Source organism: Notechis scutatus, chromosome 3 (genome assembly GCF_049901735.1).
Source record: "Notechis scutatus isolate UNSWTSFEM ecotype Mainland chromosome 3, rNotScu1.2, whole genome shotgun sequence".
In the NCBI taxonomy this organism is placed as follows: domain Eukaryota; kingdom Metazoa; phylum Chordata; class Lepidosauria; order Squamata; family Elapidae; genus Notechis; species Notechis scutatus.
The window spans coordinates 210,297,809-210,317,667 of record NC_142011.1 but is presented as its reverse complement, the minus strand read 5'-3'; the positions used below and the strand labels follow the sequence as shown (position 1 = coordinate 210,317,667).

The 19,859-nt window shown below is 55.9% G+C and overlaps 1 protein-coding gene across 1 annotated transcript in view; it reads right to left on the bottom strand.

The window, feature by feature from the left end:
• Positions 1-19,859, bottom strand: part of BOP1 (BOP1 ribosomal biogenesis factor) — a 49,771-nt gene that overhangs the window by 16,108 nt on the left and 13,804 nt on the right. The window contains 1 exon segment of the mRNA XM_087958918.1: positions 19,465-19,554. Coding sequence (XP_087815044.1) covers positions 19,465-19,554 — 90 coding nt within the window.

The window sequence follows — 19,859 nt, the reverse complement described above, 5'->3', positions numbered from 1 at the left end:
AATTTGGATCACACCACCACAGGGAGGCTGCAACGGTTGTAAGTGAAAAACGGCCGTGAGTCCCTTTTTCTCAGTGCCATTGTTAACTTAGAATAGTCACTAAACGAACTGCTGTAAGCCAAGGACTATCTGTACCTGCATTTTTTGGCCAAACCACGTGGGAGGCAGCCTGAGCAACCTCGGGCAAAAGAGAAGGGCTGGTCAAGAGCTGCCTGGTTTGGGGTGGGGGCGCCCGGAGGGAGTTTGGGGCGGGGGGGGGGGCTGGGATGATGCAGGGGGAAAGCCCTGGGCTGCTGCTTCTGTGGACCCCGCTTTAAAAAGAGGGAGATTTCCCAGTATTGTCAGGGAGCTCAGAAGGGCTTCCAAAACTTTGCCGCTCCCGCCCAAGAGTCCCGGTGCCCCTCAGACTCTGAGAGAAACCCAGCGGCCAGGTAAGCCTTAAACTCAGGCATCAACATTGGCGGCCCTTCAGGAGACGCCTCGTCTCCCTAAAGACCATCGCCTGCCGACGTCTCCGCTTCTGACAGGGGAGCTGGAAAGCTCCTGCGGGGGGAAAGAGGGAGGCCGCATCCAGGCTGGCAGGGCAGTCCCCAAGCCTTGGCCCAGGGGCAAAGAGGGCTTTGGCCTCCCTCTGCCAGGCCGAGGGCCAGGCTGGACGGCAAGGGGAGGAAGCTCTGACCGGTCACATCCAGCCTGCCTACGTCTTGCTCTCAGACCACAGAAATGTTAGCCTCTTGGGGAAAAAATACAACAACATTAACATTCAGAGCAGCTGCTGCCATATCTAAGGATTTGGCCAATTTAACCTGCAACAACCTCAGCATCATTTAAGCCAGGGGTGGGTAACTATGGATCCTCCATGAATCCCCGAGTCAGTCATGGGGGCGGGGGGGGGGACCACATAAAGAGGCCATACTTGCCCACCCCTGGTTTAAAATACTCACTTGTACCTTCAAATGGCACAGTCTGAAGTGGCAATGGCAAAGTGGCCTCCAGTTTTGCATGACCAGAGTTATGTGGCTGGGTTTTTTGGGTGTCTACAAGCCATGCCATTTCCTAAGCTCCATGCCTAAGCCAAAGGTGGAGTCAGAACTTGGGGTTTCTAGCCTGGTGCCTTGAAACAGAACCCACCAAGTGGCTCTCAGAGACGCCCCAAGTAAAAAAAGGGTTTATTCTGAGAAAAAGTGAAGACGTTTGTCATTTGGAGGCACCATGTGCTTCACCAAAGGGGAAAAACCAGGGTTCATCCAGCAGGAAGGGGGGGGGAGGATTCAATTACATCCACCTATATGCTCACTAAGAGAATTGTGGCACCCAAACAACTGCACCTATTTCTTAGGCCACAAATCCTACACTTGTAAATTCGGGTTTCTGAAATGAACCCACTTCTGATAAGGATTACTGAAGCCAATTAAAGCATGGTAATTATATCAAAACCTAGAACAAACAGAGGCAGTTCATTACTTCATGTGCAACAACTGGAATGGCCAAATCTGGCACAAACAACAAACTTTGGCTTTAGAGATCCAACGGAAATATAAGTCTCATTCCTCAGAAACCCTTTCCGTCTGCCCATGGCCGTCTATCCCAGCGGCCAGCACAGGCTGATATCAGTCTTCCAATATTTGAGGGGCTGCCCCAGAGAAGAGGGGGCCAACCTACTCTCCAAAACCCTTGAGGGCAGGAGAAGACGCAACGGATGGAAACTAACCAAGGAGAGAAGCAGCAACCTGGAACGGAGGAGGAATTTCCTGAGAGTAGGAACAATTAATTCGTGGAACAGAAGTTGCCTTGTGGGTGCTCCGTCCCTGGAGGATTTTTAGGAAGAGACCGGACAGGGTCTCCTGCCTGGGCAGGGGGTTGGACTAGAAGTCCTCCAAGGTCCCTTCCGACTCTGTTATTCTTTCAAGCTCTGGAGGCAGAAACTCTTATCATGAGCGAAGTGGGGAAGAGTCTGGAAGCCATAATCCACGTTATTATATAAGAAGCAAAACAGAATGGGCATTTCACTGGATATTCTCCATTCTTTCAGAGCAGTTTCCCCCAAGGACCAGGCTGGCTGGGAATGTGGGTTCTAGGTCACAATTCCCGACGTGTATTCAGCACCATCTGGAGGGTGACACACGGAGGAAGATCACTTTGGAAAATGACAGACTATCCCAGACAGGCTCAGATACACGGCACTGTGGCGGAAATCCTTGTTCAGCTAACAACCAGTGTCAACTTTAGTAACCCCCTTTTGATTTTAAATTCTTTGCCAGTTTGCCACCCTGCAAAACCTCTCCCATAATCAGGTTGAAAACTGCCTCCCAGTCGGGGCCAAAGGGCTGGCATCTCCATGTGGCGCATGGGGAGGATAGGGTGGAAGGATGCAAAGGACTTCTGGATATTTCTTAAGCAGAGAAGAAAGGTGAGCGATCTGGGAAGGGAAAGGGAGGAGATGCCCTAAAGGGAAAGGGGAGGAATAAAACAGGGGAGCAGGAAGTTCCCTCCCCTTCACAGGCTGCAGTCGGACCACCCCGGTTCACGGGAAGGATCCCCTGCGGACCCCCTGCAGCCCTATTCGGGAAGAGCGGAGACAAGACAGGCGCTGGGAAGGGCAGCCACCCTTAGCTGGCGCTGGCCAAGTTTCTTCGCTGGGTCACAAGCAAACGGAGAGAAGGGAATAGCGGGGGGGGGGGGGGGACGCTCACGTATTATTCAAGCAGGAGAAAGGAGGAGGGGTTACCAGAGGCCCAAAGGAGCCCCCAGTCGGAGAACTTCAGGAAACAGACCCTCAAACGTCCTTCAGCAAGAAAGGGGATACAAAGCCCTTCACTCCCCCCAGGCCGAGGGAGGCTGAGTGGGAGCAGGCGAAGCCGTTAATGGACGGATCCTCCTCCTCCTCCGTTGCTGTGAAAATGGCTCAGGACCTCCAAGAAAAATACAACCGCCTGCCAATATCGGAAGGCTTTCAATGATGTTCATTTTTACTAATTAAGTAAAAAAAGCAATGGGGAAAAACAAACTTATGGGAGTGGAGCCGAAGGCTTACATATAACTTACACACATAGCAATATAAACCCTAAGTTATATAGGTTGTCCCTGATCTTTAAAAAAAAAATATTGAGATTGCCTAAGCTTCACACACCTGTGCAGCTCCTGCACCTAAAATGCAACACCCCCCCTCTGAAACAACATGGCTCATCTGGCGGGGGAGGGGGGGCTGAGGAGGAAGGTCAGACCAGGCGGCCTTCCCTCCCAGCTCCCGCCATGCCTGCCCCTTCCCCACCGCCAGGTGCCTCTGGCCAGGTGCCCCCTCATGCCTCACGCCCTCCTGGCCAAGGACCCCAGGAAGAAGGGTGGAGGCGGCAGGGCAGCTCTTGGAAGTCGCCACGGCCTTGGACCTGGATGCTCCCTGCTGGCCACCCTCCAGGCAGGGGAGAGGAGCTACGAGAGGCCAGCTCACCTTCCCCTCTCGGCTCCAGGAAATCCAGCAGCAGCAGCAGAAGACCTCCTAGGACATCCCCCACCCCCAAGGCAAAGGGAGGAAAGAGCCTCCTCTGGGGGAAACACAGCACGTGGGGAAGACCCCGCTCAGGGTTCGGGGCGCCTCTGTTCTGAGCCGGCCAATAAAAGCACTTTCTGGCCGTGAAAAGCGCTGGGGGCCGCCGGGCCTGACGAGCCCCACCGAAGCCTTCGGGTAATGCCGGATGTGAAGACCAAGTAGGGACCGAGGAGGCAGGTCTGTGGGCTTCTTTCCTCAGACAGACTAATTGAAGACAGCACTACTGAAGCCTGTAACCGAAAACAGCCAGAACGAGGCCTGGAGTGAGATCAACTTTCCCATTTTGTAATTCATACGCTTTCTGGATGAAATGGGCTTCCTTGCTGGTAGCTGGAACAATGAATCCCACCAGGTCGCTATTAAATAGCACAGCCTCCTCCGTCTCGGCATCCTCCGGATGAGGTGGGGGGGAGGGGGGGGGGAGGAGTTGGGGCTACCTGGCCCCGTTGCCGGGCTGAGGCCAAAGGCCCCCTTCACCTGGCAAGGGGCTTGGGAAAGGTCAGAGAGGCGTGGAGGGCAGAGATGACCGGGTGGAGGAGACCGTCCTGGGCCCAAAGTAACAACCCGGAGACGTCTCTCCCGAGATTCTCTGCCGTCCAGGTCATGCATGTCCCAAAAGTGCTTTTCCAAAAGGCAACTGGGCTCTCTTGTTTTTGCTTTCTTTGAGGAGGTTTCGCTTCCCATCCAAGAACGGAAGAAGCTTCTGGGATGAGAAGTGAAATGTCTTCAGGGAAAAGAAACCAAGAGAATCCATTGCCTTTTGGAAAAAGCACCTTTGGGGCAACCCAAAGACGAGCTCTCGCCACTCTGCGGCCTTCCTTCTTTCCGTGGAGTCTGCTCGTCAAAGCAGATCTATAAATCAAGGGGGAGCTGCTGGCAGGTTGCAAACCAAACTACCAGCGCTTAGGAGAGAGAGGGGCTCCCCGGGGGAGAGAAGCCACAGAAAAGGGCAGCTCTGCTCCTCTGCGGTGCCAGGGAGGAAGGAAGGAAGGAAAGGAAGGAAGGAAAGGAAGGAAAGGAAGGAAAGGAAGGAAGGAAGGAAGGAAGGAAGGAGGGAGGGAGGGAGGGAGGGAGGAAGGAAGGAAGGAAGGAAGGAAGGAAGGAAGGAAGGAAGGAAGGAAGGAAACCAACCTGGGACTGAACCTGGCTGAAGTGGGGCCAAACTCTCTAGCCCGGAGGACACTAAACGGCCTCCCTGGGGCTCCCAGAAAGGAAATCTACATTTTCAGGCCAACTCCTGGGTTTCCTCTGAGGTTGCAGCGTTCCACATAAATTGCTGGGCCAACTTCCGTTCCAAAGGCAGCTGGGGAGGGCGGGGAGATTTGGGATGCTCAGAGCTGCTGGTTTCCCTTCTGGTCATGGCTGCTGGTCAGCCCCCCGGACAGCCTTTTGCCAGAGGCATCCTCTCAGCCTCTGACCTTAAGACAGGCCCCTTGCTGACCTGGCTCAGGACTGCCAGGTAAAACACAGCCAGAAAAATAAACGTCTGTGGCTTTTCTTTGCAAGAGACATCAATGCCCATCGTTACTGCACAATGAATTAATAATCAGCATGCACACTACACGGGATGATAGAGAATAGGGTGGATTTTCACCTTTAAGCCACTTTGTGGAAAAAACATGCCAGCTTTGAGCCTGAAGCAGCATAAAAGCCCAGTGGAAACAAAAATAATGAGCCTAGGGCTGAATACAGGGGACCTTGCTCTGCAAGCCAACCCCCCTCCCTCTTCCAAAGGCCTGGCAAGCGTATATCAGTATAAATTGGGAACGTTAAGAATTGAATTAAGAGCAAAATTAAGAGTAAATTCTGAACCTGAGCAAGGGCTGAGCGAGAAAACCGGCTTAAGTTGTGAGCAGACACACATCAGTCTGGTGGCCGGTATGAAGCGTGAAAAGTAGGTGGAATTGGGGAGGGGGGGGGGGGGGGGGAGGGGAGGGGACATTCTCAATCTTACACAATCTTGACCGGCAATTGGGAGGCTCATTCCTGGAGATCGGGACCTCATTTTTGCCTAGAAACAGATCGTCTCTGACTGTATAGCTTCAAGAAAATCTCCTGGCCTGTTTTTCTGGGGATGGCAGGTTCAGAAGGATGACGCAATATTTCTTCCTCAAATCCGGCCACATTTTATATTTTCCCAGCGAAAACGGTAACTTTGATTTCCGCTTCCTGGAGTTGCCCAGCCTGCCAAGGAGGGCTCTCCCTCACCAGAGGTTTCCAGGGACTCGGCTCCTGGCGGTCCCCCCCAGCTCACTTTGCGGGTTAGGCCAAGCCCCCTCGCCCAGGCCCAGGGCATCGGCAGGGGGTACAAACGGGGGGGAGAGATCCCTAGCCATCGTCCCTGCTGCCCCTCCCCCCTCTTGAATCCAGGGCCCAGAGCGACACGGAAGCCCACTTTGGAAAGTTCATTCCAGTGAGAGGGAAGAAGGGGTTGGGACAAAGGTGGGGGTGTGTGTCCCCCCCAACCTTTTAAACTGTTGGGTCACTTGGGGGCACACTGGGAAAGAGCTCTGCGCTGATGAGGGACAAGGGCCTCTCCCAATGGCAGCTCAATCCTCATCCGCAGTGCTTTCTCTTCCGGGGAGCCCAGGCGTGGGGGGGGTGGGAGACGCTGGGGACCGACGGCCTCTTTTCGGAAGAACCTTCAGCCCCCACCCACTTCCAGGGCCAAACAAGGGGGAGCAGGAGGGGCACTAGGACCCACAAAGTCACAACACAGCGCAACCTCAGGGAAGGAGCAGCAGAGCCCGTGTGGTCCTCAGCCTTAGCCAGCACCTCCTCCTCCTCCTCCTCCTCCTCTGGGTTTTGGGTTCTTCATGCCAGGCCCTGGGTGCCAAGGCAAGATCCAGGCCGCACCTGCCAGAGAGGCGCCTTCACACCCGAGGAACTGCTGAAATGCCTCCTCCCTCAGATCTACCTCCGCTTGGTTAAAGGGGGGGGCCTGGAAGTCCAAACTCCCAGAGGGAATAGGAGGACGCATGGCCGCCTTCCTCGCACGGGAGGACAGGCCGGGCCCTACGCTGTACTTGCGGAGCCCAGAAGAGGAGAGTCAATGCTAGGGAAAGCGTCACGGCGGTGAGAGAGGTGAACGGAGGACCCAGGGAGGTGGAAATGGAGGGTAACAAGGCAAGGGGTATACATTTCCGTGTGGATTTCTGCATGGAGCAGGAAGTTGAATTCACGGATGAAAGCAGCCCCTTCAACTCAAGGATTCGACGAGCCAGAGAGGAAGAATGGACTAAGAGAGTTGGAAGGGACCTTGGAGGTCTTCTAGTCCAACCCCCTGCCTGTGGAATCCTTATCGGAGACCCTGAGGTTACGTTTACACAGAAGTGCCCACGGAGGCCAAGAGGGAGGGAGGGAGGGCTGGCTGGGGAAAGAGCAACGGAGGACCCGAGCCCACCCCTCACACCCAGCCAGCCGACCCCAAGGCAAGGGGCAAGGGAGCGCATCAAGGGCCGGCACCTGGGGGGCTGCGGAGACACACGCCCTGCTGTCGGGCCAGCCCCCGCAGGCAGCCTTTCCTTCCTCCACTGAATGGCTGGGGGTGGGGGTGCTCCTTCCTCCCCCGGGGGGGCTGGGAGAGGCCAGAGAGAGCCTTCCAGGACGGAGGAGGCTGCAACCCTTGTCGGCGGCCGAGGCAAGAAGCGCTGCCTCACCACGGCCGTATGTTGCTGCACAGCCGCCTGCCCCCCCACCCTTCCTGCCCCCCCCCCTCCGCACAAAGTAGCTCCAGCTGTCAATGGCCCAGATTGGAAGTGCAGGTACCGGGGCTGGCGCGCTGCCCGCCTCCCTTGCGCCTGTCTGGAGAAAGAGGAAGCCATCCCACCTCTGGAATCCTTCACTCTCTCCTCATTGCTACTCTCGGGGTCCCTCCGGGGATTGGGGGTCAGTCTCGCTCGCTCGGTCTCTCTCTTTTCCCCTCGCCCCTCTCCGATTACAATGCAGGCAGTGTTCCCTCCAAATCCCCCTCCGCACGTTAATTCTGCTCTTCTGTCTCTAACGACCCAACCGCCTTCCTGTGCCTTCTGCCTCTCTCCGTTACTCCTCCTCCTCCTCCTCTGCTGCTATTTTTTATCTCCAGCGAAAGTGCCCGTCAGCCCCGGTCGCGGGGCAGGAAAGGGAGCCTGGCGCAGAAAGACGCCCCCAGACACAAAGGCCTCTTGGCACCAGGAGCCCTAGAGCCTCCCCCAGAAGGAAGAGGGGCAGCAGCTTCAAGTGCTTCTCCAGCCAGGAGGCCCCAGGATGGCAGCCTTTGAAATGCAGAGCTAAGTCACCCCAGCCAGGAGTCCCACCCCCAGGAGTCCTGGGGTTGCCAAACAACCTCCTCAGTGGCTGGGGATGATGGGACATTGGGGGAGCCTGGAATCCGAGAGAACTGCCGACTCGTGCAGACGCTCCCTGACTGGCTGGGCCCCCTTCGCCCAAACCCAAAGCAGGCCCAGAAGCAAACCAGTCAGGGACGACGCAAACCACAGCAACCAGCGCAGCGAGGAGGGATGTGAGCGCACATGTCACACAAACGCTTGCGGAGAACTTCACTCTGAGGCAGGACGTGTTGCCCAGGGCGCAGGACACACCGTGTGTCACACACAGCCGAAGCCTCCCAAGGGGCCCAGAAGGAAATGCAAGAGGAGGTGCAGACAGGGATCGTCTCCCCAAAGCTGTGGGATTTCTACTCCTCTTTCAGGAGAACATCCTTTGCATCGGAAGAAGCGGCTGCAGACCACGAAAGCTTACACAGTATGGAAGGATCCGTCTTTACGGGGCCCTTGGTGTGTTTTTTTTCCCCCTTTGACAGGGCACCGATGTATTTAATTAGGGGAAAATGGCACAATAAACACACCTCCCTCCTGCTGTATGAAAAGCCAACACCCCTAGCTAATGGGATCACTGCAGGCGCTCTTCACGGGGGACTCTGGCTGCACCCGGCTGCATTCACGGGCGAATCAGGCAGGCGAATTTAAAGCCCCTTTTTACCTTTTAAATTGATACTGTTGGGGCAGAGTTTGGGCGGGAGGGGGGGGGCGCTTTCATGGGAAAATGAGCAGAAAGGGGGGAGAGGCACCTGGGTCAGCTGGGGAAAGGGGGTTCGGTAACCCCGGCAGAGGAGGAGATGCCCCCTAGGGCACCCAGACCGCCAGGGCAGCCCCCGAGGCCGGCAGGAAGGGCCAGGCTCTCTGTGGACGTCTTCGGCCTCACCCAGCGGCTGCCCTGCACGGCCTGAGCACCCTGAGCACCCCCCGTCTGCCACCGCTCTCCGGGCCAAGCCTTGCACGTTCCCTTTCTCTCCAGACTGACTCAAGTTCCCCTTCCTGCCTCCAAAATTCCTGGCCTCCTGGCTTCGGCTGTCCCCGTCGCAATTGGCAGCCCAGGTTGGCATGGCCTGCGCCAAGCTTTGGCGACCGCTGGGCTTTTCCATTCTGAGCCTCCTCCCAACAGCCGCTCCCACTGGAGCTGGGCCACCTACTTGGCCCTGGACAGACAGGAGACTCGGCTGGCACAGGACCCCTCCAGCCTGGCCCACCTCACCCCGTTCATTACTGGGCTGCAGGGCTGGGAGCACTGGGACCTGCTGCTGCCCTGCTGAGGCCTGGAGGGAGGGTTTCTGGAAGACCTTCGGCTGCCCCCTCCGGAGCTCTGGCTGGACCGGCTGTTCCTCCTAGAGATGCTCCCTGCCCCTCCAGGTAGCCTGGGGGGAGGGCAAGACCTGCTCCAACCCCTCCCTTTTGCCCTCCCTATGAAGCAGCCCCCTTGCCTTTCTTGCTACAAAGGGAAAAATAAAGCGCTATGTAGATAACATCGTTTTAAACACTACAAGTCACTGTTAAAATCCAAGTAATGTGAACATCCACAGGCAAAGTCAGCACAATTTAAATATAATTGCAGTCATTTCCATCTGGCTACCTGGAGGCTTTAGCTTAAGAGAAACCCTCATTTCGGAGTGGACCAAGCTCCTATAATAACCCAAAAAGGGTTTTCCAGTTGGGTCCCATCCTCCCTCAGACTCTCCTCAGTTCAGGATCCTGAGGGCCAGGAGGGGAGGGCAGCTGGCAGCCAGGCTCCCCCATCCACCCCCTCCCCCTCCCAGAAGGCACTGAGCCGGGTCTGAGTAGGAAGAGGGCAAGGAGCAACCACCCTTGTGCCAGTGGAAATCAGGCCGCTCTCGGTCAGAGATTTGCACCTGGCAACTCCTCTGAGGCAGGCGGACACCCGTTTCACCCCGTTTCGCTCTGTTGCTTCACACGCCGTTCAGTCGGAGGGGGAGCTTTGGGGGCCCAAGAATCCTGACAAGGCCAAGAGACATGAGAGGCAAGTAGTCATTTCCTAATTCCTCGCGACTGCCCGTGAACCCACCCCGGCTCCCCCTCTTCCAGGTTCTGCCTCACTGCCAGCGTTTCCCCTTCCTCCTTGGGCCATTCTGGAGCAATTAGGTCTGTTTGTGCAGGGGGCCGTTCCTCCCTTTTCTCTCTGTTCGGCTGCTTCCGAACAGGCAGCGGGATAATGGATGGCCAAGGAACAAAAGGCGATTTGCTCCTCCAAAGCGGCTCCCCTCTCCAGAAGCGCAGCCAGGGAAGCCAGGCAGCTGCCAAGCCTGCCCTGTCAACATCCCTCTTGCTCAGGCAAAGGCAGCCTCTCCTCCTCCCCCCCTTCAGAAAGACCATGAAAGACAGATTTCCTGCAGGAGGCTGAGCAAACGGGGGGAGCCAGTGCTCCTGCCAAGACTGAAGCGCAGAGCTTCAGCCCTCATGGAAATCCCCATCAAAGCAGAACGGCAGGCGGGCAGAGGGAAAGGCGTCTTAGGCGGCCCCCTGTCCTGCCACCGTCACTTGGGGGAACCGACGCCAACCCTTCCCAGGAGGGAAGACCCCCACCTGCTGCTGCCGCCAGGTGTGTTCCTTATACTCTAAGGAAAGGCACCGGTTACAAACTAGGGAGAGATTCCCCCTTCCCCTTCTGCCTAACAAGCTACATCAGCTCTGCAGCTGGAGGAGGAGACTGGAAAAGAGGCACACAGCCCAAAAACACGGAGCGCACAGATGTGCGGAGGCAGCAAAAAAAAACAACTCTCCTCCGTGTTCATTTTGGAAGAAGTCTCTGTGGTTTTAAACAGGTAACAGGAACGCGTTATCCTTAGAGACGTTCCCTTAAACGTCTTTATAATCCCTAGATTTACAGAAGTCGGGGATTATAGCGTGTCTTCTCCTTCTCCTTCTTCTTCTTTTACTAGCCGAGCACGGAGCCTCTTCAGAAGCTGCCTCAAGAGAGTCCCAGTTCAGCGACTCCTCTGTCTGTCAGAAAGGAACTCCTTCCGGTATCATTGCCTGCTCTTAATTCCACTGTTTTGAGCCACTTGCTAGGCAGACCATTTCCCCTTTCCAGAATTGTACATGTCTACGGTCACCTGCCTCTTTAACAAGAGTGCCAGGACCGGCCACAGAGGCGGACAGATTCGTAGCGGAGGGGCAGCGGCGCGCTTGGCAGACTGCGCTCCAGACGCAGGAGAGCCTCTCGGTGAGGAAAACACCCCAACTGGACAACGGCCTCAGAGGAAACCTTCCGGGGAGGCTGAGTTTAAGGAGGGCACCGTTCGCTGCCCTTCGCGGGCCAGCAGGGTCCAGTCCCCTTCCACCGCTGCAGGTTGCTTGGCTGGTTTGCGCCAGAAACCTGGAGCAGCGAAACTGGACACACCTGCTCTCCACACAGAGTCCCTGACCGGACGCCGAAGGGAGGAAGCCTGCCTCCTTCTGAGTGGGTGGAAGTTGACCAGACAACGGTTGCCCCTTCCAAGCCGATGGTTTGGTTTCTCCTCCTTCAGACACAGAGCATTTGACAAGTTTTCCGGGTTTTTCCCTTGTTTTCAAATCAATTCTCCAATTTTTTTCATACAAACACACACAAGGAGATCATGCTGAAGCCAAATGTTTTCTCTTAAAAGATTCTTTTTCTCTCCTGGTAACACCCAGACCGTGCTCACCCTCCAGTAGTTTTCCAAACTGGAAGTGCCTCTTCCTGGGAATGTGCATCCCGCAGAGCAGTGTCTAAACCAACCGCCCCGTTCTGCTTGCATTCTCTGGAAGTTAAGAAGTAACAGGAAAGTCCCTAATGCCGGACTCAAAAATACATTTGCAAAGTATAAATATAAAACCAAGTAATTGCAGAAGAGAAGGTGGTTTCAAGTTAGGAAAGAACTTCCTTGCTTCAGGAAGCTGGAGAGGAAGGTGGTCAGGGCAAAGCCTCAAGGCAAGAGGGAAGGGAGAAAGCAGGGAGCCCCCATGGCAGAGCAGGGGTGTTTACTAGGGGAGCAACGTGGCCCGAGGCTCCCTTGCCAGAAAGATTGCTCAGAAGCACACCCGTGTGTGTGTGTGTGTGTGTGTGTGTGTGTGTGTGTGTGTGTATGTGTTATGGGTAGACCTTCCGCATTCCTCAGGCTGGCAGCTGGCTCCACCAAAGGTGCTAGAGGCGCCTCCTGCATATTCCTTGGATGGCAAAGCAAGCGCTAGATAGAGCACGTAACACATCGGACATGTCACAAGAAGGCAAAACCCTGAAACTGGGTCTCACTTACTTCGGAGGAGCCCTAGGGAGGAGTTCACGGGAGAGAGCGACTGTGCTGGGAAGAGTTAGGGGTAAAAGGGAACCAGGCGGCCCAAGAAGACAGCGGCCGGACACCATCAAAGCTGACACCAGCCAGAGCACAGAACAACTCAAAGAAGCAGCGCAAGATCGGGAGAGGCGGAGAAACCACCTGGCCCGTAGAATCCCCAAGAATTGGATGCAACTTGAAGGGATCAAATCCCCATCTACCAAAGCCAACGACCGAAGGGGGCGATGCTTGGAAGCATCACGGGGCCTCACTGGCTGGCAGAGGAGGGGCTCCAGGCCACGTCCACCTTTTGTGGCGCTCCCACACACCCAAGAAGACCCTCCACCAAGTGCTGCATATGGCAAGGAACCCTTTGTTCAAGAATGGTGGGGCTGGATTTTCGCCTTCCCAACGGTGGATCAAATCCTCAGGATTTAGTAGCACAGCTACTCTGTGCCAAGGGCCAGCCATGCTCATCCGGGGCCCGGGGCCCTTCCACTGACCCTGAGGGGGAGCTGCTCTCCTACCAAGGCAGAAAAGAGAGCGCTTACTTGCCCGCCTTCTATCCCCACCACCTTCTGCCCTCGGTTCTGGTCTCTACGCCACCTGCGTTTTCCTCTCCTTGTAATGTTTTCATAAAACTTGAGGATTTCCAGCAAAGCTCCTACCAGACATTTCACATGTATTTCAATTGGCATGAAAACAATTCTCCCCCAGCCGCGGGTTCCCCTTCCTCCCCGGGCTCTGCGGAGACCATGACCGAGTGTTAGATTGCCTTACAAAAACCCTCTTCCGCTCAGCCTCCCCCCGCCCCCACCAATAAAATATCATTTTTAAAGACTTCTCCCTTTCTAAGGTACAAATGTGGACCAGGATGCTCAGGCCACACAGACCAGGTTGATGGTCACTTTGCAGTCTCACACCAGCACATTCTGCTTTCCTTTCCAAACTAATCTCTGCCCCCAAGTGAGCCCGTCCTGGGGACTAGTGACCTAGACCAGGTTTCCCAACCTTTCCAGCTTTACAAACTGGGGGAGGGTGGGGGGAGAAAGAGGATGGTTCGTTCAGTGCTCACACAAGTGGGGATGCGTGTGCGTACGCAAGCACCGGCCTGCCACATCCGCGACCTGGTTCTGAACAGCTCACCGCCCAGTTGCAGGATGCAGCCTGAGGGTCGGGGACCCCCCCCCCGCCCTAGACCAAGGAGCCTTCCATACCAAGTGCTGTCATCACCAGGAAGCCTGAGGCTCGGCAAATAAAGAGGCAACATCTGACACGTCCGTCTGTCTGTCTAATTGAGAAACTGCCCACCTCATTCTCAGAGTGCCACTCAAAGCACAACCCACCCACCCCCGTCATAGATCAATAAAGGACAGAATGGCCGGGGACTCTGGCAGCTGAAGTCCACAAGTCTTAAAGTTGCCAAGGCTGGAAACCCCCGTTTTACAGATTCTTTTCCACTGGGTCCATAGAGTTATTTATAAAAACATAATAGGGTAAAAAAAAAAAACAAACACAGGATGTTTCTGGATTTTCAGGGTAAAATTCTTTGGGGTTTCACCAACCCTCTTTAATTCCATCAGATACTAAGGAATTGGTATCAGAGAGGAGGAGAGAGATCCGTCTCACAAAAGGGCTCCCAAGTCACATAACAGGCTAAATGCACCGTATTGTTCGTGAAAAGAAGTCTAAAATCTATATTGAGGCAACGTCTTTGTTAACTCCCACAAAGTCTACAAAAACGCTTGCAGGGTTTTGATATTTTGCCAAGCAAGGAAGGAGAAATTTGCCTGATATTTGAGCCAGACCTAATCCAATTCTTAGTGAACCAACTGGGCCTTATCAGGTACAGAAATGGCACCTTTCCGCAAAATAGCAAATCAGCACATACAGCTTGATCTCCTGGCTTATTTTTGAAAAATAATTTTCCATGATTAAATCAAAAGTATTCACCAATTTGCAAGATACTTAAACGCCAGAATGGAAGAAAAACGGAAGAAAAACCAGCTACTGACATGACTCGAACAGCAGCTCCTACTACACCCACGGCTGGTTTACATCTGGGTGGTTGAACCACCCTCCCCTGAAGAGTTTTTAGAACCACAAACTCTCACAACTCTTTTCGGTGCAAGAGCAGCCCGGCCTAAACTGCCCCTTGGGTGTCTGGCTAGCTGAGCAAGGAAAACCTCCCCGCTGACTTCCGTGAAACAGAGATATTGGAGAAAGGCCCTGTCAATTTCTGCTAAGCTGCTGGGGACACCAGGAAGGAAAATGATTCTGCTCTTAGCCAGACGGTGACCTCACTCCTGTCCTCAACATCCGATGTCTCCGGGTGAGCTGCCACGTGCCGCCGGGGCTTACTCAGCGGTTGCAGAGTTAAAAGGAACCTAAGTCTTGGCATTGAGGCTTATATGCCACACAGACCCAGGACCTGCACAGGGCCACGGATTTCAAAGGGGCAAGCCCCAAATGGTAGGGAAAGGCTGGACGCACCACTGCCAGACAGAGATGCCGAGCATGCCAGACGCAGAGCTGGCTAGATTACACCTATTTCCTTCCTTCCTTCCTTCCTCCCCCCCCCCCCAGCAACCCTGGTTTTGGCAGCAGCGAGGCCAGGGTCCCTGCAGACCCCCTGAAACGGAGGCAGCCGGTCTTTCCAAAAGGGCAGCCTGTAAGCTGAGACAGATCCAACGCACAGAGGGGGGAAATAAATGGGGGGAAAATTTTCCACTCTTCATCTCAAAGCTGCTGTGGGTTTTCTCTCCCTTTCTGGGTCAGAGAAAGATGATCGTTTTTAGCTATTCACTGATGTCATTTTTTCCAGGATAAAGAAATTCTCCCTGCCAGCCCCCCCCCCTCCTCCTCCTCCTCCTTCCACATCAAGATGCTTCTTCTATGCGAGGATTTCGAGATTCCGTCTTGGGATGGGGGGGCTGGGAGGGGGGGCGGAAGCAGGCCAAGTGATTCCTCTCCTTTGTCTTGGGGGGCATCTCTTACCCTGCCCGGGGCCCCACCACACCCACTTCAAACGGAAAGGGCAGCTGCCTGCCGGGAGAGGCCCAAACCGCCCTCCGCCTGGACTACGTGACTTCCGGGGTGGGAAGCCCACCTACCGGCAGGCTCTCCCTCCTCCAGCAGGAGCCACAGGCCAAGTTCCCCCGTCAAAAGGGCTCCCAGCGGCTCAGCCAGGGCACTCCGGATGTCCACAGGCCCCTGACCCCTCCAGGTTGCTGTTGGGAAAAGTGGCCGAAGGAAGCAACTGCCCTGAGCTCCTGGGAGGGAGGGAGGGAGGGAGGGAGGGAGGGAGGGAGGGAGGAAGGAAGGAAGGAAGGAAGGAAGGAAGGAAGGAAGGGAGGAAGGAAGGCGTACAAACCTAACGAAGAAAACGTATCAAAGGTTTCAGAGCCATTTCTTCGCCATTAGCCAGAAGAGCAGCTCAAAATCTGAACTGCAGCCATTCCCACAGCTGGAGGGCAAAACAGGGGCTCCCGGAGACCTGCTTTATTAGGCAGAAAAGCTACCCTGGAGAAAAACCACCTTTTCCTTCTGTTTCTTTAACCAGGCAACCAATGATCCAAGGAAGGAGAACCCCTGGGAAGGGCCTGGAAATCCTGCCGGCCTTCTCAAAACACTCTGGGAAACTTCTGCTGCTGCTCTTCCTCCAGCGGACCGGTTGTGTTTCTCCCTGGCTTTTGGGGGTCCCCTTTTTAAAAACGGTGATGTGGCTGTTTGGCCCTCGTGGGTTTCCCACTCACAAGACCAGCCGGACAGGATGGCCTCAAATCTCCAGCCCCTCCCCCTCCCCCTGAGGTCACCCAGCTGGACCTCAGGAGGCAGCGATAGAGAAAGAAGCCCTTTCCTGCCAAGGTTCAGAAAAATGGAGGCCGGAGGAAAAGCAAAAACAAAATCTGCATTTAAAAAAAAGGCAGCTCCACCCCCCACCCCCCGCCCAACTACTCCAGCCCAATCGTGGATGAAAGAACCGGAAGCAGCTCCCAGGGGGGGCCCTTCTCTGGACTCTCCAGGAGAACCGGCTCAGGCGCCTTCAGGTCCAGGTCAAACGGATTCTAGGCGTTGCATCAACTCCTGGCCTGCAGGGGGCACCCCACCACCAGCTTCACCCTTACTGGGAGTCTTTGCAGCCGCCCCGGTGCCCTTGACCTGCCTGGGCCCTTAGAGTGCCAGGGACACCCACCGGGGCGTGTGGGGCCTCCGACAGGCTAGCAGCTCAGGACCCATCAAACCCTCAAGGTGCGCTAGCCTGGGGGTGCCCAGAAAAAAGGAAAGGGAACCCCCAGAGCACCAATTGGAGTCCAGGTTATTCGCTCGGTTGGCCAGTTAAAACACTTCTAAACGTTTCAGTTGTCATTTATTTGAAATCGAAAACAATTCTGCCCACCATCCTAGAATCTCTTAGGGGAAAAAAAACCTCAATAAAACTGAAAAGATCTGGCCGAGCAGATCCCTATAGGCTGGCCGGCTGATGCCTTCGGAGACCCCGGCAGGGCGCCCCCCTCCCCCCTGCTCTCTGCTATTGGAAGGAGGGCTCCCCCCAGTCAGCTGCATCCCAGGCAAGGGCAGGGAGGGGGCTTGGAACAGCCCCCTCACGGAGGAGCCCTCAATGGGAGAGGGGGAGGGGGGGTTTGCTTATCCGCCGACATATGGAATAGTCATTCTGGGAGGAAGCAGAAGCAAACAAGGGCCCCAAACTGCTTCCTCCCCGCGTGGCCTTGACAGCCTCTCCAGCTCCTGGCCATTCATCTCCAGCGGCTGAAGGGGAGGGGGGGGGGAGGCCTTCCTTGGCCCATTTGGGGCAGGGAAAGAAAAGCCCCTCCCGCTCACGTTCCACCTGACTGTACCTGCCCAGCCCTAGGAGGTGGGCCAAGAGGCTATAAAGGGCCCGGCCGAGCCCCGCCAGGAAGCCCATTCGTCTTGCTGGGTCTCCTCCCAGAACACGCAGCAGCAGCAGCAGCAGGAGCCGACTTGGGCAGGTGCCAGGCAGAGCGCCAGGGCTGCCAACGGAGCAGAGCTCAGGGGCAGGAAGTTTAGTCTGCACTGCTGAGTGTTGTCAAGCGCTTCCACAGCCCCCCAGGTGGGAGGGGAGGGGAAGGAGGCGGGCAGAAGGGGGAGGAACTGAGCAAGGGCCCCAGGAAGGAGGAAGCGGGGCTACCTCGCGCCAGAGAGACCCTGCAACCACACTGGAGCCCCCTCCTCTCCACCCTGGGGTGTCCACAGAACCCTAAGGTTCCTAAGCACGTGTCTGCATTACCTTCCATCTCATAACTATGTGCATACAGCTCGAAAGCCCATAAGGGGCGGTTGCCTGGCACTAGGGGCCTTGTCCTGTCTCACAGAGCGCGGGGAAAGGAGTCTCTGGCCCCCCTCCAATTCAGAGAGGGAGGGAGACAGACAGACAGACAGACAGACAGACAGACACACACACATAGACCAAGTTGCAAAGCTGGAAGGGCTTCTCTTTCTAAACCCATGACTTCATCACAAAGCACCACCGTCTGCCACTGCATCTGGGAACTGATGGAGGCAGCTGCCCGGGCACAGCAGGCACGGACACTGGTGATGGGTGTGTGTGTGTGGAGCACAATCCCCCAGGGGACAGAGGGGGCAAAGTAGAAGGAATGCTGGGAAACGGCAAAGGTGGCGACTTCTCAGCACACTTGTGCTCCAGGCCCACCCTGCAAAGCACAGGTGGCCAAGGCTCAACTCCTTTTCTTCCTGGCTGCTCCTGTCTCTCAGCCACCGCAGGACACCCCCCCGCCCCACAATTTAAGTCCCTTCACTCCTCAGCCATCCTTTCCCCTTGGAGACCCTCCCCCTCCGTTTTCCCCCTTTGGTTGCAAGGCCTCGCTTCACCAAACCGTTTCTCACCAAATTGCAAAGTGCTCTGGGCCCCTCCGCTAAGCCCCCCCTTTTCTCCCTGCCCCATTTCTAATCACACGCCCCTCAATCAACTGACGGGCTCTGCCCTGCCCCTCCCGACGATGACAGCACGTCCCCGGAGGGAGGGTCTGTGGCAACTTGGCAGCCAATCAGGAATGCGGCTGGCAGCCCCTCCAAGACGGCCATTCGTCCCCTTGGGATGCAGGCCCTGCCAGGGCTGCAGCTTTGCAAGCGGTTTTACACGAGCGTGGCAGTGACCGCGGACACCGTGCTACTACTAGGACTACATCCTGGGCACAGGGAGCAGAAACCGCGTCGGGCTCTGCTGGGAGACAGAAAGACGCAATTCCAGAAAAGTGGGTGGGCCGGCGAGCAGGAGCAAAGCCCCCGGAAGCCCCTCGGATGTCAACCGCTTCTGAACCGTCTCCTTCCTCCCCACCGCTGGGGCCCCGAAAGAGACTGGCTGGGAAGGAGAGACCTTGGACTCCAACATGAAAGTGCTGCAAACTTGGGCTATGCTTAAGACATTTACCCGCGCGCACATTTGGTAGGCCCATATATATATATATATTCCATGACGCTCTCAACCTCTATTCCAGACTAATCGCTTCCACATCTTGGTTTCTGCTGGGTCAAAAGGGCGAGATTGGCGCCATCAAGCCAGCGTGTGTAACTCTCCTCGGCCACCGTATTCCTAAGATTCTCCTCCTGACCTCACGGCCAGTCTAAGAGGGTCCCTGCCACTGTCGTTAAGTGAATCACTGCAGCCATTAACTTAGTCACACGGTGGTTAAGTGAAGCCAGCTTCCCCACTGACTTTGCTTGTCAGAAGGACACTGCAACGGTCATAAATATGAATCGGTTGCCAAGCATCAGAATTTGGATGGGTCACATGGCCAGAGGGAGGCTGCAATGGCCGTCAATGTGCAAAACGGTCATTGGTCACTTTTCTCAGAGCTGCTGTAACTTTGAACAGTCGCTAAATGAACTACAGAACTCAGGGACCTCCTCTCCAGGTCTCACCCTGGTCAGCCCTCACTCCCAACACACACACACACACACACCCCGCCACTCCCCCGGGAGGCCCCGGTGGGCAGTCTGAAAGCCCCAATGGGGAGACCAGGGGCAAAGGGGAGGAAGGACTCCCCTTCGGAGGCCACAAAAGTCACCCGCCAGCCTCCCTGCTGGATCACAGCCCGGAAGGGGTCCAGGGCATCCATTGCCTCCAGCCAGCCTCCCTAGAAAGCACAGGCCAGCTGCCCAGCACCCCTCCCTGAGTCCAGCGAAGGGCCACGCAACCAGCCCTTATCCTCCGTCTCCCTGCAGCAGGCAGCCGCCTTTGCTGGCGGACTGGCCTGGACGCACTTCGGACCACCCGGCCAAAGAAGCCCCGTGGCTGCTTGACCACACGAAGGAGCCGAGGCGATCTTACCTCCTCGTCAGAGCTGTCTTCCTCGTACTCATTCTGCAAGGGAGGCTCTCGTTGATCTGCTGCTGTACCCAACTCTGGTGCTTCTCCAGCCTGCAAAACAGGAGCACAGGAACAGTTATCGGGCAAAGGCAGCGAGGGCTGCAGCAGACGTGCCTGGAGACCTTCGCAGGCTCTGTGGAGGAGCCAGAAGCCACGCAAGGGAGGAATGATTCCCTTCACAGCACACCTCCTGGCCTCCCACCTGCCCCACCTGCCCACTCCACCTGCAGCTGCCCTCGGCTAGTGGAGGGCCAGACAGTGGAAAAGCACAAACCAATAACGCCAAAACCTTCACGCCCTAATTGTCCCTTAGACAGTTGCCATTACAGGGAAAGTCAGCCTGCTGGGTTTACTCT